General features: G+C 48.2%; 1 protein-coding gene across 3 annotated transcripts in view; it reads right to left on the bottom strand.

Annotated features, from left to right (window-relative positions):
* Positions 1-22,635, bottom strand: part of phldb1b (pleckstrin homology-like domain, family B, member 1b) — a 113,104-nt gene that overhangs the window by 23,224 nt on the left and 67,245 nt on the right. For all 3 annotated transcript variants that reach the window (XM_085244658.1, XM_085244660.1, XM_085244659.1), the window contains 9 exons: positions 6,532-6,819; positions 6,038-6,184; positions 5,755-5,892; positions 4,700-4,828; positions 3,429-3,584; positions 3,081-3,191; positions 2,912-3,001; positions 1,730-1,864; positions 298-459 (listed from right to left, as the gene is read on the bottom strand). In XM_085244658.1, coding sequence (XP_085100784.1) covers positions 298-459; positions 1,730-1,864; positions 2,912-3,001; positions 3,081-3,191; positions 3,429-3,584; positions 4,700-4,828; positions 5,755-5,892; positions 6,038-6,184; positions 6,532-6,819 — 1,356 coding nt within the window. The remainder of the gene's footprint in view (positions 1-297; positions 460-1,729; positions 1,865-2,911; positions 3,002-3,080; positions 3,192-3,428; positions 3,585-4,699; positions 4,829-5,754; positions 5,893-6,037; positions 6,185-6,531; positions 6,820-22,635) is intronic.

The raw sequence follows: 22,635 nt of genomic DNA, 5'->3' as shown, positions 1-22,635 counted from the left end.
GGAAACACGGGCAGGAAGCTGTCCATGTTCCAGGCTGCTCGCAGGACGCTGCAGAGCCGCCGTGGGCGGTGTGTGGTACAGAACGACAACATGATGGTCCAGCCCGTTTCACTACACCACTAAAGACGTGTGATTTTTTGTTAATGAAACCCTGTGAGACTTTTTTTCACTTAACATCAGGACAAAGCTTGTACTTAGACACGACTTTATACTTCTATTATTATTTCTTAAGTAATAAAGCAGCCATTACTTTGGGGTCACACGCCACAAACCCACAGGAGGAGAGACAGCACACACCTCTAATGAGAGAGGGGGGAAGGAGGCATGAGGAGAGGGGAGGCAGGAGAAGGTGGGGTCTACTGCTCCGGGCTGCAGGGGCTGGCGAAGTGGGGAGGTAGGGGACGACTCCACCTTTGGCATCCCATACATCTGATTTAACTGGCCCACTGTCACATAATCCTTCACACACACAGGAAAAGAAGAGGAGACAGAGGAGAAGGTCAGCAGGGCGAGAGCAACAGGAGGGAGATGCAGCAGAAGCAGGAGGAGCAGCTCTCATTCCACAGTCTGTGTTTTCACATCATAAACTGACGACGACAGCATTCGTGGAAACACACAACACGTGGGCGGGGTTAAAGCCCGGCTCAGCAGCTCCGGCACAGAACCAGGTGCTACAGTCGGACAGAGCGAGGCTGATGCACACAGCCCAGCACATCCAGGTTTATCCAGGTGATTCAGCGGACACACCGTCTCCACGTTTAAGCACCGTGGTTGTCATTTGGAATCATATTTAAAATGGAATTTATCATATTTTCACATAAATTGTTACCTTTGGTTACATAATAAAGATGTTATTATTTACAAAGCTAACGCTACAAATTAAACGATCCTGCCCTCGTTCTGGAGTTTTATTCTGCAGCCATCTTTGATTAGCAGTTACAGAAACTGCACATTAATAAATACTGCTTCAGATTTTTGGTTGCTTCTGTCCAACACGTGTCACTCGTGACATCATGAAACAGCACAGCTTACGTTCAGTCTGTGAGGATTACATCAACAACCACGTTTCTCCCAAACGGAGCCTTACTGATCCAAACATGCACGTCTCAGTCCGAAGCTGCGCAGCATCCTCGCTGTGACAGAGCAGCAGAGGGAGCAGCGTGGAACTGGGAGAGCGACAGATAGGAGAGCATAAACTTGGAGTCAAGACAGGAAGTGATGGTACCTCACAGGCGCCAGCCAGCACGGCATCTACGAGCGTGCGAGCCGGGCTTTTCACGGTGGCCGCCGCCGCCGCCGTACATCTTACACACGTCCGACGGCTTCACGTATTCCTGAGCCGCAGCCGACAACAGACAGGATGAGAAGTGGCGAGGACGGCGCCGCGCGGTGCCACTCAGACACAGCACGTGGACAATCACACACACGGACACACGGGCGCAGAGCCAGTACACAAATCCCTCACGGTTTTTGTGACACCTGTGCAAACCAGGCTCGTTCACGTCACATTGAAAGGTGCACAGTGCGTGATGACACAGAAACACGCCACAACAGAAACAGCGCAGCTGCTGCCGTGAATCGGCGCCACATAAATGAACCAGGCACACGTCGGCACAGGTGATGCAGTGCTAAAATAAAAAGGTTCAAACTGGCCGGGCAGCGGCACACTACAGCTGGAGGGTCACCACGACACAGCAGCAGGGCATCATGCGGGGGTCAGTTCAGTTACCTCTGTAGGGCTGCTGGGGTACAACTGACAGGGAGGGGAGGGGTGTAAGTAGGAAGGAGAGGCTCGACACAGGGAGCGCTGGGAGGAGCGGAAGTCCTCCGACGACAGGTGGGCCTCGCTGATATGGAGCGCTTCCTGTTTCGACAGTCCAGAGGTAAGAGCTTTTAATCTCTACAGAAACGTTTCTGGGCTTCGTTAAAAGAAGAAGAAACAACAACAGCGGCGGCTTTCTCTCTGTTACAGAGTTAAAGGGTTTAGTGACCATCGGGCTCCCCACACTGCAAAGCCCCCTCTGTAAGGAGGCACTGCTATTAATGTTTCTATTCCTTTATGGTCCCACAAGGGGAAATTAGTTTAGCAGCAGGATGAAAATAAACAGAACAATAACATAAAACAATGATGACGACAATAGTGACAGAAAGTCCAAGGACAGTTATTTGCCATTAAGGAGACAAGATGCAGAGGGAAGAAGAGACCTGGAGTCTCTGAAGCTCAGACTCACTGTGGATGGTTCAAACAATAACAGGACGAGCCTTTCTACGCACATTTCTATTGTCGATGGCCACAAGTCCATCTTGCCAGCGCCCTGAAATTTTACTAGCAGTTTTTACCAGAAGCTTGTTTGTTTTTTCAAATATTGTATAACAAGACAGTTTTTAACTAACCGAAGCCTTTCATCGAACAAACACACTGGTGCTGTCTGTGCACACGTGGCAGCACTGCTGCTGCCGTGTGTGCATGTTTATCAAACTGCAGAGTGTGTGAGTCTGTCACTGAGTAACGCAGCCTCAGCGTGTTTGTGCTCTCTGCTCATGTCGCCTTCATATTAAATCATTTTGGGCTTTTTAAAGAAGTCATTTCAAACTGCTTTATATTCTTCACGTCGACATACGGGCCGACGTGATGCTGAGGCTGACGTGATGAAACCGTTTCTTCTGGCTAGCATTAGCTGCCCTGCTAACATGGACACATTGTTGCTAAGCAGAATAGTGACTAGCGACATGAGGTTGACGGCTCTCCATCAACTGTCTGAACTTCATGTTGTCCTTATGCTGCCCTCGTATTATAAGCTGTGCTGTTAGCATGATAGAACTACCTGGACTGCACAATCAGCTGTGAGCCTTGTGTTTTCAGGCCATGAACACAGAGTGAAGCTGAACGCATAAACTCAAAGCGTCTCACCTCCCTCATGGCGGTGGAGGACTTGGGGAAGCTCTTTCCTCCAGTCAGAAAGTGGTATCTCCTCTCAAGGGCCGACAGCCTCTCCTTCTCCTGGACAATCAAACCACGCCATTAGGAGCCAAAACAACACTTTGGGGTTATTTCGATGTGTGACGTGGTTCGTGCGTACCTTCTGGAGCATCTGCAGTGTGAGCGTTCGGTCTTTAGCCAGCCGCTCACACTCCTGAGCTGCCTGCAGGCCGAGCTGGTTGGCCTGGTTCTCCAGAGCCGACACCTTCTCCTACACAAGACGACACAAAAGTCGGTGCTGCGGTTGTGCTAACGCGTGGTGCACCTGCCCGTACGTGACATGACGCGTGCCACCACTCTAGTGCAAACAGGCATTTTTCTTACGTCAGCCTCTCTGGGAACAAGTTTACGCCAATCATCCATTTTTAAGAAATGATTCACACAATCAGACTGTGATCGTGTGTGTGACACATTCACAGAAGACACCAACAGGACGGTGTGTCCTCACCTTCCTCCTGGCCACGCTGTGCTGGTACTCGGCTCTCTCCTGGAGCAGCTGCTGGCTGATGGTTTCTCGCTCTTCCTCCAGGCTGCTCTCTCTCTCCAGCTGCTGAAACTCCAGGTCCTCAAACTTTTTAGTTCCTGCTTCCAGTGCCTCTCCATCCTAATCACACAACACCAATCATGATCTCACAAACAAACTCGGACATTAATGTAGTATTTTTAAAGCCATGCTCACTAAAGTGCTACCTAACAGCAGAAATGATCTCACACACCTGGGGAGCACTTTTAAACCTACGTTGGTTTTTCTGGCTGAGCTGGTGCAACATGAACACTCAAACCTGCTGTTCTCACTAAAGACTTATCCTGATGGACGCTCCCCGATCCTAAAAGACGCAGCGACATTCCCACAAGGAGGGGAAGAGCAGGAGCAGGAATCTGGTCAGGGCCTAGGTTAATTGATTAGTGAGCAGCATTATGTGAGCCATGACGAATGACAGAAGAGATGCAGATCAGATTCACACATGCAGTGGAGTGGAGGGTTGTATCACATGACCCGTGTTTGAGCTAAATGCATCCCTGGGAGGAAACGCACGCCAAAACTTTAACACTGAGGCTTCAAAAAGTCCAGAAACCAGTGTGGCACACTTCCACGGAAGCTACTGAAAACCTAAAAACCACCTGTCTGCACCACTGCTGCAACTAGAAGTCTGCAAAACCTTTGGTGTTATACAGACTGGGCGTCCACAGCTGTGTGGGCGCCCACGGTCCACCTTTAGTGAACCTACACTAGCAAATATTTAGCTCGGTTAGACTTTATCATTAAAACGTAATCATCAGCACTCGGACTGTCGACGTGTTGGTTAGGGTTTGTGGTCGTTTTATTATAAACATTGGGAGGAACATGCTTTTCTTGGCTGGTGTTTTTAATAACAGGTATCGTTATTTTCCTGCGACACGTCGTCTGCAGCTGAGTGGTGTTACAGCACAGATACCAGCAGAAATATATTTTCCCCGGTGATTCAAAAATGACCAAATTATGCGCGCCCGGACGGTTTACCGAGATTTGGCCTCAGCGCGAGTTAGACAGACGCTCTACTTTAATATATGTCAACAATCTGTATCTCTCAGGATGCGTCTCTGAGTCAGACCCATGAACTCCACTTTAAAAAGAAAAACCAACTATTTGGTGCTATAATAGCGAAGGTCGTGGGTGGGATGGACTACAGTCGGGAGCTGGAAGGATGGATGGGAGCTTCTGATCAACTGACGACCCACCCTTTTGAGCTGTTCCTGCAACTGTTCCCGCAGGGACTCGGGACAATTATGAAGCTGGTTCTTCAGCTCAGCGTAGCCCTCCTGGAGGCTCTGCAGAACCCGGCGCTCGGCCTCAACATTAGCCCTCTCCTAGAAAGACACGACACACACCCACACACAGGATGGATGGACGATAGGAGAGAAAGACAGAAACACTGCTCAAAATCCACGCCATGCAAATCAAACGCTGTAAGGTGTTAGCAACAGACACAGTCACAGATTTTAAGGCAGTCCACAGGAAGTAGCAGGTACAGCAGCTAATATGAAATACTTTAATATTTCAAACATCAATAAGCTGCACAGAAGTTTGCACACAATGTATCTGGCAGTGATTGAGCAGAGAACGTTCCCACCTCCTGGGTGCCCTTCCAATAAATACTAGCCTTGCTGTTATTGGCCGTGCTGAAGCAGCAGCACATGGAAAAAGGTCCACGAGGACTCTACACAGAGTTTACAACTAGCTACGACAAAGTTACTAAATGTATCTTCTTTGCACGTCCTGCCTTGTAGTGAAATGCTGTATGTGAGTACAAAGATGCCACCTGCAGGATCGAGAACATGCTCGAACATTCCCTCCTCTGCTGGTCAAACGTCTTATTAAAGGCCCAGAGCAGAACCGAGCACTACAGAACCAAAACCTACAGACCGGTCTGCTTCATCAGAGGGGGAAGAAAGAGCGCACTCTGAGTGCAGAGGAAGCAGAGGGAGGATTAAGGGTTAACGATGGCGGTTAGTCAGCTGAGTGAGACACTGGAGAGCACAAAGACCAACCCTATGGCAGAAACATGCAACAGCAGACACTGAATGAGGCAAACAAGCCTTCTATTAAGCCCTCACAGCATGGATCCTCTACGACGTCTATCAGTAATCAAGGATGCTCAGAAACACCGACAGTGATGACCCAGTGAGGGAAGACTGAAAGCACAGGCAGTGAGTGTGTCTGTGTGTGTTTAACCTCTGAACTGAAATAAACCTGCAGCTCGTCCGCCCTGCCTCCTGATTACGGCTTCATGTACCTTGTCTTTCTCTCTCTGGATGGCGCTCTCCAGCTCGTCCAGCTTGTGCTGCAGCTGAGCGATGATATCTGCTTCGGTCTCTATCTGGTCGAGCTCTGCCTGCCTCTCGCCCTGCAGCAAGGCGCGCTCCATCTCAGCCTGGAAGGACAGCACAGCGACACACAGTGGGACCAGCGGGCTTTGAGACGAGCATGGTCATAGCGATGCTGCTCTTTCTTAGAAGAAACATTATGAAAAGATGCTGGATGTCACCAATTCCCATCAGCATCATCCACTGCTCTACCTCCTGTTTGGACTCTTGGAGTTGCTGCTCCAGTTCTGTGAGCCGGGTTTTGAGCTCGTCGATCCGAGCCAGGACACGGACCCGCTCTTCCTCCAGGTAGCCCAGCTCCGCACGACCGCCGCTGCCTGCGCTGGAGGAGTCCTCGTGCTTCAGAGAGAAACAGAGGGGTGAAAACATAAAGCATCAATCCCGCCACAGAAGGCTGTCCACGCTCATTCAAATATATGTAATCATTAGGAAATCTGATAAAAGATGGAGAACAAAGGAAGGCAATTAACTGAAGGCACAAGCAGAAGGAACTAGCCTCGTGCAGCATCCAGCGCAGGAATCCAGTCACAAACAGGAAAACACAAGCAATGCCAAAGCTGATGCACTGCTTCACATTACAAAGAGAAGCTAAGTGGAGTCTATGTGAGGATGAAACCCTGATGCAGCAGGCGCACCATTTGCCGCTGCATGCAGAGACAGCATGTGAAACCAGCGTGCCCTCTGACCTGTCTGTCTCCATTGTGCAGTGTGGACGCTGCGCTGGGAGCAGGAGACGTCCTCACCTCCTGATGAGTGCTCTCTGTGCTACTACACTCCTCCTTCAGGTTCTCCTCGTCGCTCTCCCTCTGTCTCTGTGCTAGGCGGAGCGTGCTTGAAGACGCCGTCCCTCCCGGCACGTTCTCCAGACATCCCGGGAATCCCGACCTCCCCAAGCACAGCGGATCCAGGCCGGTGCCCTCTCCTTTGTTGTACTCAGCACAGAGGTTTAAGATGGTCTCTAGTCGCTGTCTCTCCTGCGGCGAGCACACAAGGAGGACATGAGATCAGGCTGCACAGGAAACAGAACAGGCTGGTAACAGACTAACAGCTTACCTGTGACGACAGACACACTGATGTGTTTATGCACACGGCAGCCAGACTCTGAACAGCTGCTCGCTTCCTGACTGCAAAGGTGCAACTGATATTATTCTTATAACTGATTAATCAGCTGGTTGTCTTTATAATCAACTGAGACGAACTGCTGCTGACTTTGACCTTCGACCTCTTTACAACAGGCTAAGCTGCTGGGGCCTCCCATGATGCACTGCTTCGTCTTCACTCACCCCTTTTCACTGTGTTTACACACAGCTCCGTGCTATTACTTTATTGTTATTAACCTCTGTCTCTCTTCCACAGCATGTCTTTATCCTGTCTTCCTTCTCTCACCCCAACCAATCACAGCAGATGGCCCCGCCCCTCCCTGAGCCTGGTTCTGCCGGAGGTTTCTTCCTGTTAAAAGGGAGTTTTTCCTTCCCACTGTCGCCAAAGTGCTGCTCATAAGGGGTCATGTGATTGTTGGGTTTTCTCTGCAGATCCTGTTACTGTAGAATCTCTATGGTCCAACATTAAGCAGCTTGAGCTGACTGCTGTTGTGATTTGATCCTATATGAATACATTTAGATTGAATCATTGACTCACAGACGTGAAGCACAGACAAACTATCCTTCAGTCGGTAGCCGTTAAGAAATTTGTCCTAAAACTCGGAAAATTCTACAAAACGATTGTCATCATCTGTGAGTCGCCCGACTAACTCACCAGACCGGCCCTGTGGTCTGACTGGTTCACCTACCAGTACATGGAACCTGGAACAAACTGGTGCCAGTTAGCGTTGTAGCCTTGCACTCATTAACCATCTCAGTTGTGTTTTGTGGATTTTAGGATGTTTTTAAAATAAGCCGAGCAGGCCTCGCTGTGGTGTAACTGTCAAGTCTTTTTATAGCTCTTCATGTGTCCCATGAGTCTCTGTGGTGCACAAACACGGTCCATGGATCCACCTCAGCTAACAAGTTAGCACTCCACCGCCATTCAAAGATGGTCGTGTCTAAATTAGAAAGGAACAACCGCAATGCTAAAGGTCACAAGAGAAAGTCCACAGTGGGTGGCATTGCTGTGGCTGCAGCCTGTGAGCACAGGCTGGGTGGTAACATATTAAAATGAACACAGTACATAATGCAGTCCACTTTATTTTTGAGCTCCCCGGCCTTACAGTAAACAGCTAGCACTGCTTGAAACAACCTCTCTGTGGCAGTCAGCTGTCACTGTGTGGGCTCAGGTCACCCACCCAAATATCTACTGCTGTGGAAGCCCTCTGCTGCAGACGAGGGCGGCAGCCAGCAACAAAACACCAACCAGTGTTTCAAAATCTCCAACCAATCTTTTACCAGAAACTCAGTGACACACTTTGTGTTCTTGTGATCTCATTCAGAGCCGATCTGGAACACTCGGCAAGTCGAGCAGTTTCAGCCACAGTAATGAGCTTTGGTGCGTCTTTCCCCCTCATGCTGCAGTATGAGCATCTGCACGATTAGGAGCTACAGCCCCCCGTTAGTGTTAACCTGGAATCTGGGACCAGCTTAGCTTGTAACTGAGTGAGTGGGAGTACGAGACCCCTCTGGGCTGTGCAGCAGTGCTGTACGTTCACCAGAAAACTTCAAACCAAAACCTACACCAGTCCTCCCACTCAACATCTGCTTGAATCTACACAAAGGTTAGATTGTTCAGGGTTCATAAGCTGTCTGACTGCAAGCCAACCTGGATGAGGAGCAGCGTCACACAGTCTTCCACATAAATCAGCTTCAAACTGGGCCTAAGATGCTCTCAATCAGCTGTGGACAGATTTCTGTGAATCCCATTTTTCTGGGCTTGTTTCACAGAAGTCGCCCACTTGTGTCCAAGTCTGTCTGCAGACATCTTTAGCAGCTGTGAGGCGTCTCTGAGCTGGCTGAGAAGGACGGAGGTGGTACAGCAGGTCAGTGTGTTAATTAGAGCCCTACATGTCCAACACTCATGTCCCGGCCGGACACAGTCACAGCAGCACATTTACAACATGGAGAGCTTTTCATTTGGACCAGCAAATGACTAAGAAGGACGTCCCAAGTTTAATCAATGCAAAAGAACTTCTCCCACTATTAATCTGAAACTGGTTTTAAAAATCTGATGTTGGGAAAAGGGTTTACTTGCTCTCATGATGGACACATAGCAAAATCAGACAAACACCAAGTGCCAACAGCATGGCTGAAACACAGACTTAAAGAGTCTCCGACACGCCGTAACATCACGCCGTAACATCACGCTGACAGGGCTGGAGATGATGGAGGACCTCCACAGCAACGTCCACGGAGACCATTATAAACAAACATCCATCAATGACACTCACAGGAAATAAAACCCACTCGCTACATAAAGGGAACAGTACGAGCCTAGCCACAAAGGCTAGCTGTAGCACAGAGTACTGCTAAACATGTATTTGCAGCCGGGTCTGGCTCCTGTCATTAGAGGTCAGCTGCTTGGTATTTATAATCAGATCCTGACGTTGCACTGTTACAGTAACTACACTAACGAGTGCATGTGGGTGAAGCTCCTGATTTTACATGTCAGCTTTGTGATGATTTTCCTGAATCAGTCTGGTATCTCAGGTCCTCGCCTGTACGTGTCACAGTTCTGCTGCTGCACAGCTGACTGTTAGTCTCACGTGTTCTCAGACATTTGTGCTTCGTAGCGTCTGTCCTGTGTATGCTGGCTCACGGGGAACCTCAGTGAAGTTATTCACGTGTCAACCTGCATCCTGTGACTCAGGTAAAGGATCGTAGTCCATGGAGCCGAGCCTCAAATAGATTTTTTATACATCTAAGCGTTTCTATTTTAGTGAATGCTTAAACCTGCCTGTGTGCCCTGCTGCGTCACCAGGACACACAAAACAAAGTCACAAATCTGACACCACCAACAATGTGAGCATCACAGACACAGCTTGTACTGGTCACATAAACCAACATCTGCAGGAGGCAAACTTTCCTTTCATGATGACAGATGTGAGTCTCGCTGCTTTTGACACATTTCACAGCAAATTCACGCCTTTGATTCATAAACTGCAGCTTTGATAATCTGCTTAAATGTGCCAAAGCTGCAGCATCAGATGGGTGTGCATGCAGTCTAAATCCCACACGTGAGATTTTTAGTGGAGTGTTGGTGCTGGGTCAAGTCACCCAGACTCCAACCACGGGGGCTGTGAAGGACGTCTCCAGCCTGCACCCACCCTCTCGGTCTCACCTACTGGCTGGATTAGCTGGATTAAAGCGTTCTGAGGCCGGTGCTGCTGGTTTATCCTTGTAATGTGGCTGTTTCAAGCCAAACGACCAAAAACAAAGGTTTTTCAGGGAGTGTGTTGTCTACAGGATTACTGCAGATTAACTATCGCTCTAAATTTCTTAGACAAGAACCTCACGCGTCGCTGAGATCTGTGTAGTGCTACTGTAAAGTTGAAGCCAGCAGGTACCAGGAGGAAACAGCTGGCCTAGTTTGGAACAAACAGTTTCCAAATCGGACACGAGAACTAATAACACTCGTATTTGTTCCATTTAGAAACCAAAGCATTAGAGCCACTGTGTGACTTTACAGTGGACCATGTCCTGGACTAACAGGAGGCGTTACGTCTCCACACAGGACAGGTAGGTGTGGGAAACCTTTTCCCATACAAGTGAAATCCCCATTTAAAAACTGCACGTGGGCGTGGCTGTAGCTCAGGAGGTAGAGCAGGTCATCTACAGGTCATCGAGAGGTTGGTGGTTTGATCCCGGTCTACGTGCATGCTTGATGATCTGAAACAAACATGGCAGTCAGCTGGGTTACAACCCACTGGCAGAAACACTGACGCTGTGCTGTGGGCGGCCTGTCCTGTAATCTGAGGCAACAGTGAGAGGAAGGAGGAAACAAACAGGAAACAAACAGGAAGCAGTTCATGTCTTCTGGCGAGGCACCACGCGTTTACTCCCACTGAAGCATGTTTGTGTGAGAGCTCTGTGTTAGTTTACCATGTGGCCCCAGCTCCTCCCTCAGTAATGAAACTCCTGTAACAGTGTTGCTCTGAGCAGTAACAACGCTGTTCCCACATGTGCACAGAGCCACAGCCTCACTGTTACTCTGTACCATCCTCATCCTCCCAGCAGTCGGCATGGCTTCCTCACGTCTCCCTCTCTCCCAGGAGAGTCGCCGTCTCCTGTTTTATCCTCATAGCCTTTAATGTTCCTCCCTCCTCCTCCCCCGAGCGCCCCGAGGGCCTTCCCCTGCCCGAGTACCTTTGATCAGAGCGGTTACTTTTAAAGCGTACGGCCACGCTCAACCTACGTCACAGGCGTAAACACAAGCCTCACATGCACAGGCTCTGCAGGGTAAACTGGGAAAGTTCAACAAAGCCTTATTCTCTACATATATCTGCAGGCGGGGTGGGAGAGTCGCCGCACTTGCCTTCTCCGTAACGGTCTACAGAACAAACGCCATTCATCATCACAGCCTCGTGGTTTCAGCTCCCAGAGGAGGAACAAACAGACAATTTCTTTTTATGCTCGTTTCTCTGTCCTGGCTGAACGCACAAACAGGAAGAGCTGTTTAATAAAGCTGGTGGTCCTCAGTGTGGAGTCACTGGCACCCATCATCCAATCAAACTACAGGGCTGTTGCTGGTAGAGGGGGTGGCTAGCATTTAAGCCGCCGACGCCTCCTCTTTGAGGGGCGTCCAAGGCCTCAGGCCACTTCTTAAAGTGAGGACCAGGTTCCAGTTATCACGTCAAACGCTTGCAGCATAGAGAGGAGAACATCAAAGGCCAGATGCGAGTCACGTTCTCTAAACACTGCTGAGACCATAAAGCAGGCTTACGGCTTGATTGTTACAGGATGGAGATAACGCTGAGTGTGCAACACGTGCAGCCCATTACATCAGCTCTGTCAACTTAAACAATTTGCTACGCCTAAGAAATTAAATATCAATACCCGCCCGAGAAGCTGCTGGGTGCAGCAGTCAAACAGTGTGGAGAAGATTTAGTTAACGTAGGAGCCAAACAGCTGCACCGTGGAGGATGCACACAGCAGCACAGGGCTCTGCTGCACCTTCCACCTTACAGGAAGACACCTGTGGGTTCTCTCAGGTAGGATTCAGAGCACGAGGCCAGGCTGCTCTGACAGCCGAGGAGGCAGCCGGAGATGCTGCTGCAGTTTGTGTATGACAGCACAGGTATACATGTTTTGGTGCTAATAATAACGAGGCTTGGTGTGAGCCTGACAGGAGTCTAACTCCAGCATCTCCTCTGTCATTTATCACCAACTAGCACATGAAGATGCAGACTGCTAAGCAGGCCTACGAGCTGCAACACACTGATTTCAGCTCCAGGTTTCGTGCACAGTGAAACCTTTTCTCTGCTTTACTGCATGCATTTACAGTGATGGGACGAGGTCGCTCACACACGTAACCAGTCTGTGGCATCATCCATCTATAACACCTGAGGGGTCCACATGGGCGGAGCCAGACGCACAGCATCGACCGGCACCAAGCTCAGCTCCCTCAGCACTTTATCACTCCGTCACATAAATATGGAACAGCTCACTTGTTGTTAACCAAACATCTGTTAGAAACTTCCTGTTTGCTCTGTAAGAGATTATAGTGTTGGTAACAGCACAGACTAATACACCGACGGTGTCTGAAATGTAGCTTAGCGCTAACATGCATTCCTTACCACAGGCGTGAGCACTGAGAGCAGGGCTCTGCCTCTGCTTCAGCACAGACCCCACATTTCCACCCAGTCCAGGTTTATGGGATCGTTCCATAACGGGGATTAAAATCACATTTCCCAACCTCCACACAAATAGTCTGAGAGCACCGAGCTGGAACCACATGCAGCCTCTGAACAGTGCTACTATTATCCCTCCGACAGGAAGCGTGAACATCAGCAGCAGCAGTTACCTTCATGAGAGCTGCCATGCTGTTGAGAAAGACCGGCTTCTCTCTAGCCAGAGCCAGCAGGTACACCATGGCCTGCTCCCTGCTCTGAGCTCCCAGCAGAGGGGAGGTCCTGCTGCTGCCGCTCAGCATGTGGTAGCGGTCCATAGCTGCTCTCTGCGCGCCTCCTGGTCGAGCTACTTTGGGACCGACGAAGAGCGAAGCCTACCCTCCACTTCAGAACCCCCAGCCTCTCAGGTCTTGTGAGAGGTGGAGTTAGAGATCATAACATGCAAGGACTTCCTGGAGTGGGAGGAGCCCTGCTGGGCAGTTCTAAGAAAAGCAAAGGGGCTAACTCTGCACATGAAGTAGAACTTTATCCTGAAATAGGCCATGTTCACGCCCATGACTGATGGTCTTCAGCTGTTAGATACACTCCTAGCTGTAGATATCAGGGGCCGAGCGAGCTTTGAAGTGCTCCCACTGTTCTCCGCACTGGCTTCGAGTCCAACTTCTGCTAATTATTTCTCTTTTGGCTGTTTAATAATGAAAGCAGCGCCTTTGAAGTGCTTTGTGCTGCTTTAAACGCTCAGCAGAGGCACATTAAAGGCCTCCAAACAATTTCACTTCATGATATCAGGAGCTTCCAGGAGTCTGCTCCAGGAGGAAGACCACGTTGGATGTGTTGGAGCACCATGCTGCAGTGATGAGCTGATTCATGCATGACAGAAACACGAGTCTAGAGTTGTTTGGGTTACTTTACTACATATGGGTGCAGCCTGTACCCGCTGCCTGCTTCTGTGTGCGAGGACTGACTTATTGTGTTTCGACATAAACTCAATATTTTGAGAGCGTTGATCATTTTTCACTAACCACATTATAAATCCAGGCTTCGCTTATATCACATAACTCCCAATGCTGCGGTCTGCATGACTTCTTCAGCTGCAGATTTGTCCAAACGAAGCTGTTACAGTTCAGACTGAATCATTATTTTGGTCCATAGTGGAGACTTCTACGTTTTTAGGTCAGCAGCAGGCTGGAGAGGAAGTGAGGTTTGGACTTTCAGCCGGTCCTTTCAGGGCTCACCTCATCGTCTGCCTCCACCAACCTTCACTACATCCATGAACCTTCTCTGTGCTCCTCCTCGTTTCCTTTTGCAGCCACTAAACGCCTCGAGCTTCCCAGCCTGCTGAAACCAGTTTACCCGTCTGACCTTGTACGTCACAGCAGGTCATGTTGTAGACGTCCTCCAGTCACAAACAACCCTCGACACTCACCTCCACCCTGCAAGCTCTTCTTCATGTCCTCAGGTGTTTGCACCATCACCCCAGACACCAGTGATGGTTGAGTCTGTCATCCAAACTCATAACTGAAAGTCAAATGTAATTGGCTGCCTCATGTAAACATCCCTCATCTTCTTCTCCATTTATAATTCCAGCTGCATCATCAGATCTCAGGTTTATACATTTTTATTACAACTCGTCTAACGGGACGCAGGTGGTTTCTCTGGACGCTGGTGCAGCTGAACCAGCAACATCAGCAGTGCCCCGCCCCCATCAAAAATCTTACGTTTAGATAATATATGCTCATGTTTTCCTCACAGCTCTGTCTTTATGCATTTCATTACAGACATTCTCATTTTCAGCACTTCTGAGCAAATTTGCATTTCAAAGGGTTTAAAGAGTGAGTGAGTCGTGTGGAAGCTGCCGGTCACCAGCAAAGAGTCTGAACAGTAGCACGGCGCCCTCTAGTGGACAGGCCAGCAAACAGCAGCCGAGCAGTTCAAACTTCTTTTTCAAACCGTCCGCTGCTGCGTGTCCTCTGAGGGCCAGACAGCACCGTGAACACAATGCTGTGTTGGTGTGACACGGTGCCCCTGACCTAATCTGCCTCTTGTTTGCAGCAGCGTCGTTGGTGCCGTCTCCAGACTGGATTACTGCAGCTTTCCTTTGGATGGGTGGGGCAACAGATTTATGGCTGTCCCAGATAAAGAGTGGTCTTATCTGTTCAAGCACATCTATCCTTTCCTGTTTCCTGGCCCCGTCTGATTTTCTAGCAGAGGAGCTGGAATCACAGTAATCTGCCTGGCCACAGTAAACATGCAGACGGGCAGCTTGCTGCTACAGTCTAAATATTTACTGTGCAGTGAATTACACAAAGCTGCGATTCTGCAAACGCGCCCTTTGAGAAACGTCTCCCTGCCAGTCAGAGGGTTCATGCAGTCTAGGTGCAGGATATATTTGGCAGCCTAGGTGGGCAGGTTTACTGTCCCACAGTAGCTGGACATATTTGGTCGTGTCGTGGGAGACGACGGTCACATACGCAGAGCGCGGGTATATTTGGGGCACTAATCCTCGTGGACGACGGCAAAGACACCAACTATGCAGGAAACCCTCCCCAACACCTCAAATGGAATATGAAGGAAAACGTGGAGGAGGCAGACTGGGACAGGTTGTTGACAGCAGTTTCTCAGAGTTCAACCTCCTTTTAAACTCCACGAAATCAAATCTCTGCCTGAGGCGAAGTCCTCACAACTCGAGGCCCATCGCTGATATTTCAAGGGCAGGTCAAGAGAAGAGAACTCAAGTCTAGAGAGAGTTGTACATCTGAGAAAAAGGATTCATCAAAGATGCATTAAGCATCGACCTTTATCAACCTCCGGGAGCAACCAGGAGGATTCCAACAACAGATTCCCTCTCCACAGGACTCTGGCTAAGGATGGCCCCCACCACACAGATCTGAAGCGAGCTAATCTGAGTGGAAGTCACACACAGAGACACTGTGAGTCACTGTGCAAAGTAAACTCTGCTCAGAATAGCAAGCGATGAAGTCGTACTTGCTTTTTTGTCCTTTGCTATTCTGGGTTGAGAGAGAGTTTTTTGCAGCTGCACCTGCTTTACGCCCTTTCAAAGTAAGAGCGGGCGCACAGCTGGTTCAGCCCATTTCATTAATAAACAATCCTCAGCACAAAATACCGCGTCTCTGAACTAAACAGGCCTGACGGGACCGTCTTTACTGATAACGAAGTGCGAATCTGCCGAGGATGAAGCACTCGGGCACTCGCTTCGTGCCAACTGTGTTTGCCAAGACAGCGTGTCAGTCAGACGGCCATGTGGAGAGAGCAGCGCCAGGCCGGACAGCCTGGATCAGACGGGCTCGGTCATTAGAGAGGGCTTACCGCCAGGCTCCAAAGGCTAGCGACGACCAGCTGAATTAAAGGCTGTTTAAAGAGTTTCCCCTTCGCTCGTTACTGGCATCAAAGTATGCATTACTGCCCACAGCTGACAGAAACCTGTACCTGCACTCTCTGTAAGTGCTCGCCTTTTTACACTCGACTTATTCCAACCAGGGTCTAAAACTCAAGCATGGAGCAATAACGTAATGTAACAGCTCACAAACACGTACTGACAGGCTCAAACATGCAACAGTGTTAGAGCGTCACCAACACACCTCCGTGGTACGACCCACGCAGCAAAGGGTTGGAGCACAGTAAACGCATCCATCACACAAACTGATCGGAAACCTGGATCCTTCCAACTTTTACTTCCAGGTCAGGGATCACCCCACCCTCGGGGTTACGTCCATGACAAGTTCACTTTTTTGAGCACAGCGTTATAAAATGTGAGCTCGTTACAGAGGAGCTCCTCCAGAACCTCAGCTCAGTGTGGATGAGCCTGACGTAGAGCTGGGCGATAGGACGATAACGATGTGTGTTGTCAAACGGAAGAGCCACAGAAGCTCCGTAGTGTGAAGGTATTTCGGCTATTTCAAGTCAAACAGAGCAGCCACTGTAAATGTGCCGAAAGCAAGTCTGGAAATACAATAAAGCGGTGCAGCTCAGTCTCTGACTGGAAGCGCTGATTCATCATTCGGCTTTTGTCAGACTAAAGTAACTGTTAAAACTGTTTGAAAAGCTCAGCTATACAACAAGGAGAGATTGAGAATTTCCTTTTAGTTCTCAGTTTATTTGATATTGACAAAAGTTAGTCAGTTTTGTCTGTTCTTCTGTAAAACAAACTAAGATTTATTTTTAGAATTAATATTTTGTTTCTAAGTGGAATTGACAGTTTAGTAGTCTGTTTCGTTTGTCCTATTTTGAAACTTAAACGCTTTAGCGGCTGCCTTTTGTGTAGTTTGTAATATTTGCCTTTATTTATCTGAAAAAGTCTCATGTTCCTTAAGTACATCTACCCTGTTGAACTTATTATGGGAAATAAATATTTAAAAACAAGCTGCTGATTATTTCACATTTTACTTGTGAGCAACGGCACATTTAAATCTTACAAATATAGTTATTTGGCTTATATCGTGATAGATATCGTTATCGCCTGAAATGAAAAAAACATCGTGATATGAAAAAATCTCATATCGCCCAGCTCTAGCCTGACACAAATGCTGAGTAACTTAAGTGTCACAGGAATATCAGTGGACGCTTTACTCTGGAGACCTTCCAACACGAGTGCCATGGAAATTCGAGGACACTCAGCAGAAGGGCTCCTTCAGAGGAAAACATGTTCAACTCCAGCGCGTGGCTGAAGCACCATGAAGAGGCACAGAGCCTTCAGCTGAGCTCTTCTAAACACTTTCAGCTGCTTCTCTGAGCTTTACTTTTGTAAGTAAAACAGCCCCCTGAAACAGCCTCAAGATCAGAGTCATGTCTGTTACTTTGGGAAAGAGACTGTAAAAGATCCACCAAAGAAGAAGACCAAATGATCAGTAACCTCAAAGATGACGGATGGATGGATAAATTAAAGTGCTTAGTCCAACGTCAGACCGATGAACCTGTGAGTTCTTGATATGCTGATTAATAAACTTTCTGACAGTTGTTCTCAAACCAGACCAGATGCTGAATGGCACAAAAAGACACTGGAGACAGAACTGCACCTGCACAAAGCTGGAGAAGGGAAACCACGTCATTGTGCAGGTGCTGTTTGTAAGGTCGGAAACCTGCCGTCAGCTGAGACTGAAGAAGCCACCTGGATGATGACGAAATGCTTCTCCCACTGAAAACAACCAACTTCCTGGTCCTCCTGTTCAGGTGACGTCTGCTCTGAGAGTGCTGAACTTCAGATTCACCACACTACGACTGCCTACCATCAATGTGTTTTCACTTAAACAAGCAGCTGTTTGTTATGTGCGTTAAAGCTATATAACAACGTAACAGTGCAAACTCCTCGCTGACGGTTTAACCAAAAGGCATTTCCAGTGGAGACTGGCCGACACATCCTCAGCATAACCATGTATAACATCCACAACACTTAAAAAGAGGTTAAACACACACAATACGTAGAGCTGGGCGATAGAACGATAACGATATGTATCGCGATATAACTTTTACTCGATAGAAAAATTAAGCTATCGCGATAGACCTCGCCGCTCTTGTCCTCAAAAAAAAAAAAAAAAAAAAAAAAGGTCAGCCAATCCAAATTAAGTAGCGCAGAGCCGAACCAATCACAGCCGCAGCGTCACGTCGCGTGACTTGTTACGTACAGCACAAGTGCCAAGCCGCACGTGTGTTTGTTTGGGAAGCAGCCAGCGGGTAATGGAGGAAATGAGTGTGCCGACTAGAAAAATCAACCGAGCGTGACCGAAGAGAAAACAGATGATGGTTCCAACGCCGGAGAGATTGTCGAACGGAAGAGCCATAGAAGTTCCGTAGTGTGAAGGTATTTCGGCTATTTCAAGTCTGACAAAAAATAGAGTAGCGTGCACTGTAAATGTGCCGAAAGCAAGTCTGGAAATACAATAAACTGGTGCATGCGTCACACTGTGCCACGTTATTGTTTCAGTGAAATGAATTTCTACAATACTGTTAATTCTACTCTCTGCAGTGTTTAAATGCTCACATATACACACAGTTACTGTCCCTCCACACATACGACTGTTCTGCTTCTATGCCCCAGCTTTGTTTACTTTTTCCCACCGAGGCTTCTAGACTTCTGATTGGCCAACATTTCTGCACGGTTAGGAATCTAGCGCCACCTGCTGCTTTGGCATGTTCATAGCAGCGTTTTCCTTCATTTCTGCCTTTATCTGTGGACGGGATTATTTTTTAAAACGAAAACGGAAAATCTCCGTTTTCAAAAATACCCGTGTACGTGTGGACGTAGCCTCAGTCTCTGACTGGAAGCGCTAATTCGTCATTCGGCTTTTGTCAGACTAGTTCTCTCCCATCTCAAGACCCTCACGGCCCCCCTCCTGGACCCCCTGCAGTTTGCATACAGAGCCAACAGGTCTGTAGACGACGCCATCAACATGGCCCTACACTTCATCCTGCAGCATCTGGACTCCCCAGGAACCTACGCCAGGATCCTGTTTGTGGACTTCAGCTCTGCCTTCAACACCATCCTTCCAGACCATCTCCGAGGCAAGCTTTCCCAGATGAATGTGCCTGATCCCATCTGCCGGTGGATAACTGACTTCCTGACGGACAGGAAGCAGCACGTGAGGCTGGGGAAGAATGTCTCGGACTCCCGGACCATCAGCACCGGCTCCCCTCAGGGCTGTGTTCTTTCTCCTCTGCTCTTCTCCCTGTACACCAACTGCTGCACCTCCACCCACCAGTCTGTCAAGCTAATCAAGTTCGCAGATGACACCACCGTCATTGGGCTCATCTCGGACGGGGACGAGTCTGCCTACAGGAGGGAGGTTGAACGTCTGGTGTCTTGGTGCAGCCACAACAACCTGGTGCTGAATGCCCAGAAGACAGTGGAGATTATTGTGGACTTCAGGAAGCACACAGCCCCACTCCCCCCCATCATCCTGACTGACACCCCCATCACCTCTGTGGACTCATTCCGCTTATATACTTCTAAGGAACTAATAATGACATATTAAAATATTAAATGATAATGAGAAAAACATCCCCTCCTTATTCTACACTGGGTACCACCATCACCCAGGACCTGAAGTGGGAGCCCACCATCACCTCCGTCATTAAGAAAGCCCAGCAGAGGATGTACTTCCTGAGGCAGCTGAAGAAATTCAACCTGCCAACACGGACGATGATGCAATTCTACACTGCAATCATCGAGTCCATCCTCACCTCCTCCATCACCGTGTGGTACGCTGGAGCCACTATCAGGGACAAACAGAGACTGCAGCGTGTTGTGCGCTCTGCTGAGAAGGTGATTGGCTGCAGACTCCCATCTCTGCAGGACCTGTACACCTCCAGGACACTGCGGCGTGCAGCTCGGATCTCAGCTGACCCTTCTCACCCTGGACACAGTCTGTTTGACCTGCTCCCCTCAGGCAGGAGGCTCCGGTCCATTCGCACCAGAACCTCTCGCCATAAGAACAGTTTCTTCCCCTCTGCTGTTGGACACATGAACAATAACCACATGACTGTCCCCGCCACTAACACATGACCCTACGCTGTGTCACTGCATCATTTCATGTTTGGCACTGATCACCACCTGCACTCATGTATATATCCTTCTACGTAGCACTCTTAATTCTTATTCTCATGTATATCTCATGCACATATCTTTCTTTCTACATAGCACTTTAATTCTTATTGTCTGCACTGAAGCACCGCAGCAAATTCCTAATGTTGTAAACCTCAACATCTGGCAATAAACCCATTCTGATTCTGATTCTGATTCTAAAGTAACTGTTAAAACTGTTTGAAAAGCTCAGCTATACAACAAGGAGAGATTGAGAATTTCCTTTTAGTTCTCAGTTTATTTGATATTGACAAAAGTTAGTCAGTTTTGTCTGTTCTTCTGTAAAACAAACTAAGATTTATTTTTAGAATTAATATTTTGTTTCTAAGTGGAATTGACAGTTTAGTCTGTTTCATTTGTTCTATTTTGAAACTTAAACGCTTTAGCGGCTGCCTTTTGTGTAGTTTGCAATATTTGCCTTTATTTATCTGAAAAAGTCTCATGTTCCTTAAGTACATCTACCCTGTTGAACTTATTATGGGAAATAAATATTTAAATCAAAACAAGCTGCTGATTATTTCACATTTTACTTGTGAGCAACGGCACATTTAAATCTTACAAATATAGTTATTTGGCTTATATCGTGATAGATATCGTTATCGCCTGAAATGAAAAAAACATATCGTGATATGAAAAAAATCTCATATTGCCCAGCTCTAACAACACGGTAACATTATGTTGAAGCACAGCACGTATCACTCCGCCAGGCTCCGCCTACGACAGCCGTAACGCTCCAACAATCCATCGAGCGGCTTCGTAGCTCAGCAAAGTCATACTGAAACGTTTTTGACAGATTTTTGAGCGCCGTGGACATAAACTCGGTTTGCTAATAACGACGGTCCGCTCGCATCCTCTACAAAAAATGTGCTTTGTTGTGTATCTGACGGACGAAAGCCAAACCAGTTCCACACCAGTGAAGCTGCAGCATTTTCACAAACCAGTTCTGGTTCATCCGTCTCATTCAACGATCCGCGTTCGCCCTTCTTATTCTTCTTATTCTGCGTCGCCGCCATGTGCGTATGCAAACAAAGGCACTGCGCATGCGCGTGTTACCCATATTCTACAACATTATACCAGTATTACAATGAAAGGTGTGATATGGCCCAGCCCTACCTTCAGCTACGTCTCATGGTCTTCATTACATTCAACAGGGAAACTTAGAGTCACCTGGAGCCCGTCTTCTACCTGTGTACACCAACTGTGACCAAAGGTTTGAGAGAGTTGGGTGAAAGAGCTCCACTGAAATTCAATATGTTAGTCATTATTATTAAAGACATAAACATGTTTGATGGTCTGCACTAGTTTTCCTAGTGTTAGTGGACTGAGGTCCTTTTCAAGCATCTGACAGGTCTCCAGAGATGATTCCTTCCTGGTTCAACTGCTTCCACATTAAAATGACTTCAGAGCCACATAAGTGTGAAAGTCTCCTGCATGTACGCAGCCACACTATGAATCTGTGCGCAGCTGCAGTCTCCCAGCAGCCTCTGAGCTGTGTGCTCCTGTTGGTTTCACAATAAGGCTGCTTTCTCCTGAACACACTGTGCAGGCTCACTGTTCACATAACTTTGCTTTTGGGTAACCAGTTGTGTGAAAGGCTTTGAAACACACGCTCACGGGCAAGAAGAATCTGTCATGACAGTGAGTCGACTGTGACTAATTACAGGCCCTGCAGCTCCACGCCCTGCCTCCTCACCGAGTTCAACAAATGCAACAACATAACGAGCTGCTGAGGAATTCAGCCTGTCAGAGAGCCTCTGTTAGCCTCCTGAAGGCCTTATTTACACGACTCGGTTATGTGCTCGCCCTCATACGCTACGAGCCGTGAGCCCATATCTAATGTCAATATTGTCTGTGTGTCTGGAAGTTGCACAAGGTAAAGGTTGTAGAAAACATAAGGAGTGTCTGACCGTGGTGTGTGAAGGTCAGCAGGTTGGTAACAGAGACGTGAACAACGTGAATTTGATTTTTTTCATCCTTTGGACAGTTTTCATGTCTCAGAGAGGCGACGAGTCTCTAACATTCATGTCTCAGTGATTTCCAGTGTTGGGACTAACGCGTTATTAAGTAACGCGTTACAGTAACTACGTTATCATTGTGGTAACGAGCACGGTAACTAGTTATTATGCCTGAATCAGGAACGCGTTACTCGTTACTGGGATTTAGATAGGCTCGTTACTCGTTACTTCGTGTGGTGGCATCGCGGAGCTTCCACCGATTCAGTAACATTAGCAAGTGGTGGAGGCCAGCAGGTGGATGAAGGAAAGGGGAGGCAGGAGGAGAGACCAGAGGCGGCCGCCGGTCCAAGTGTGAACTGAACCTCAGGTAAGAAGTTATGACCTGCAGTCTCTCTGGGTCAGATATGAACCAAGTTTAGGTGGAGTTTATTTTCGTTATTCTGACTTTTTACAGTCAGTTACAATA

This window comes from Mchenga conophoros, linkage group LG14 (assembly GCF_057382185.1).
Source record: "Mchenga conophoros isolate Kocher_MC1m ecotype Shallow Benthic linkage group LG14, M_conophoros_male_GT1.1, whole genome shotgun sequence".
NCBI classification, from domain to species: domain Eukaryota; kingdom Metazoa; phylum Chordata; class Actinopteri; order Cichliformes; family Cichlidae; genus Mchenga; species Mchenga conophoros.
The sequence above is the reverse complement of the archived record's forward strand: the minus strand, read 5'-3'. Positions and strand labels throughout refer to the sequence as shown.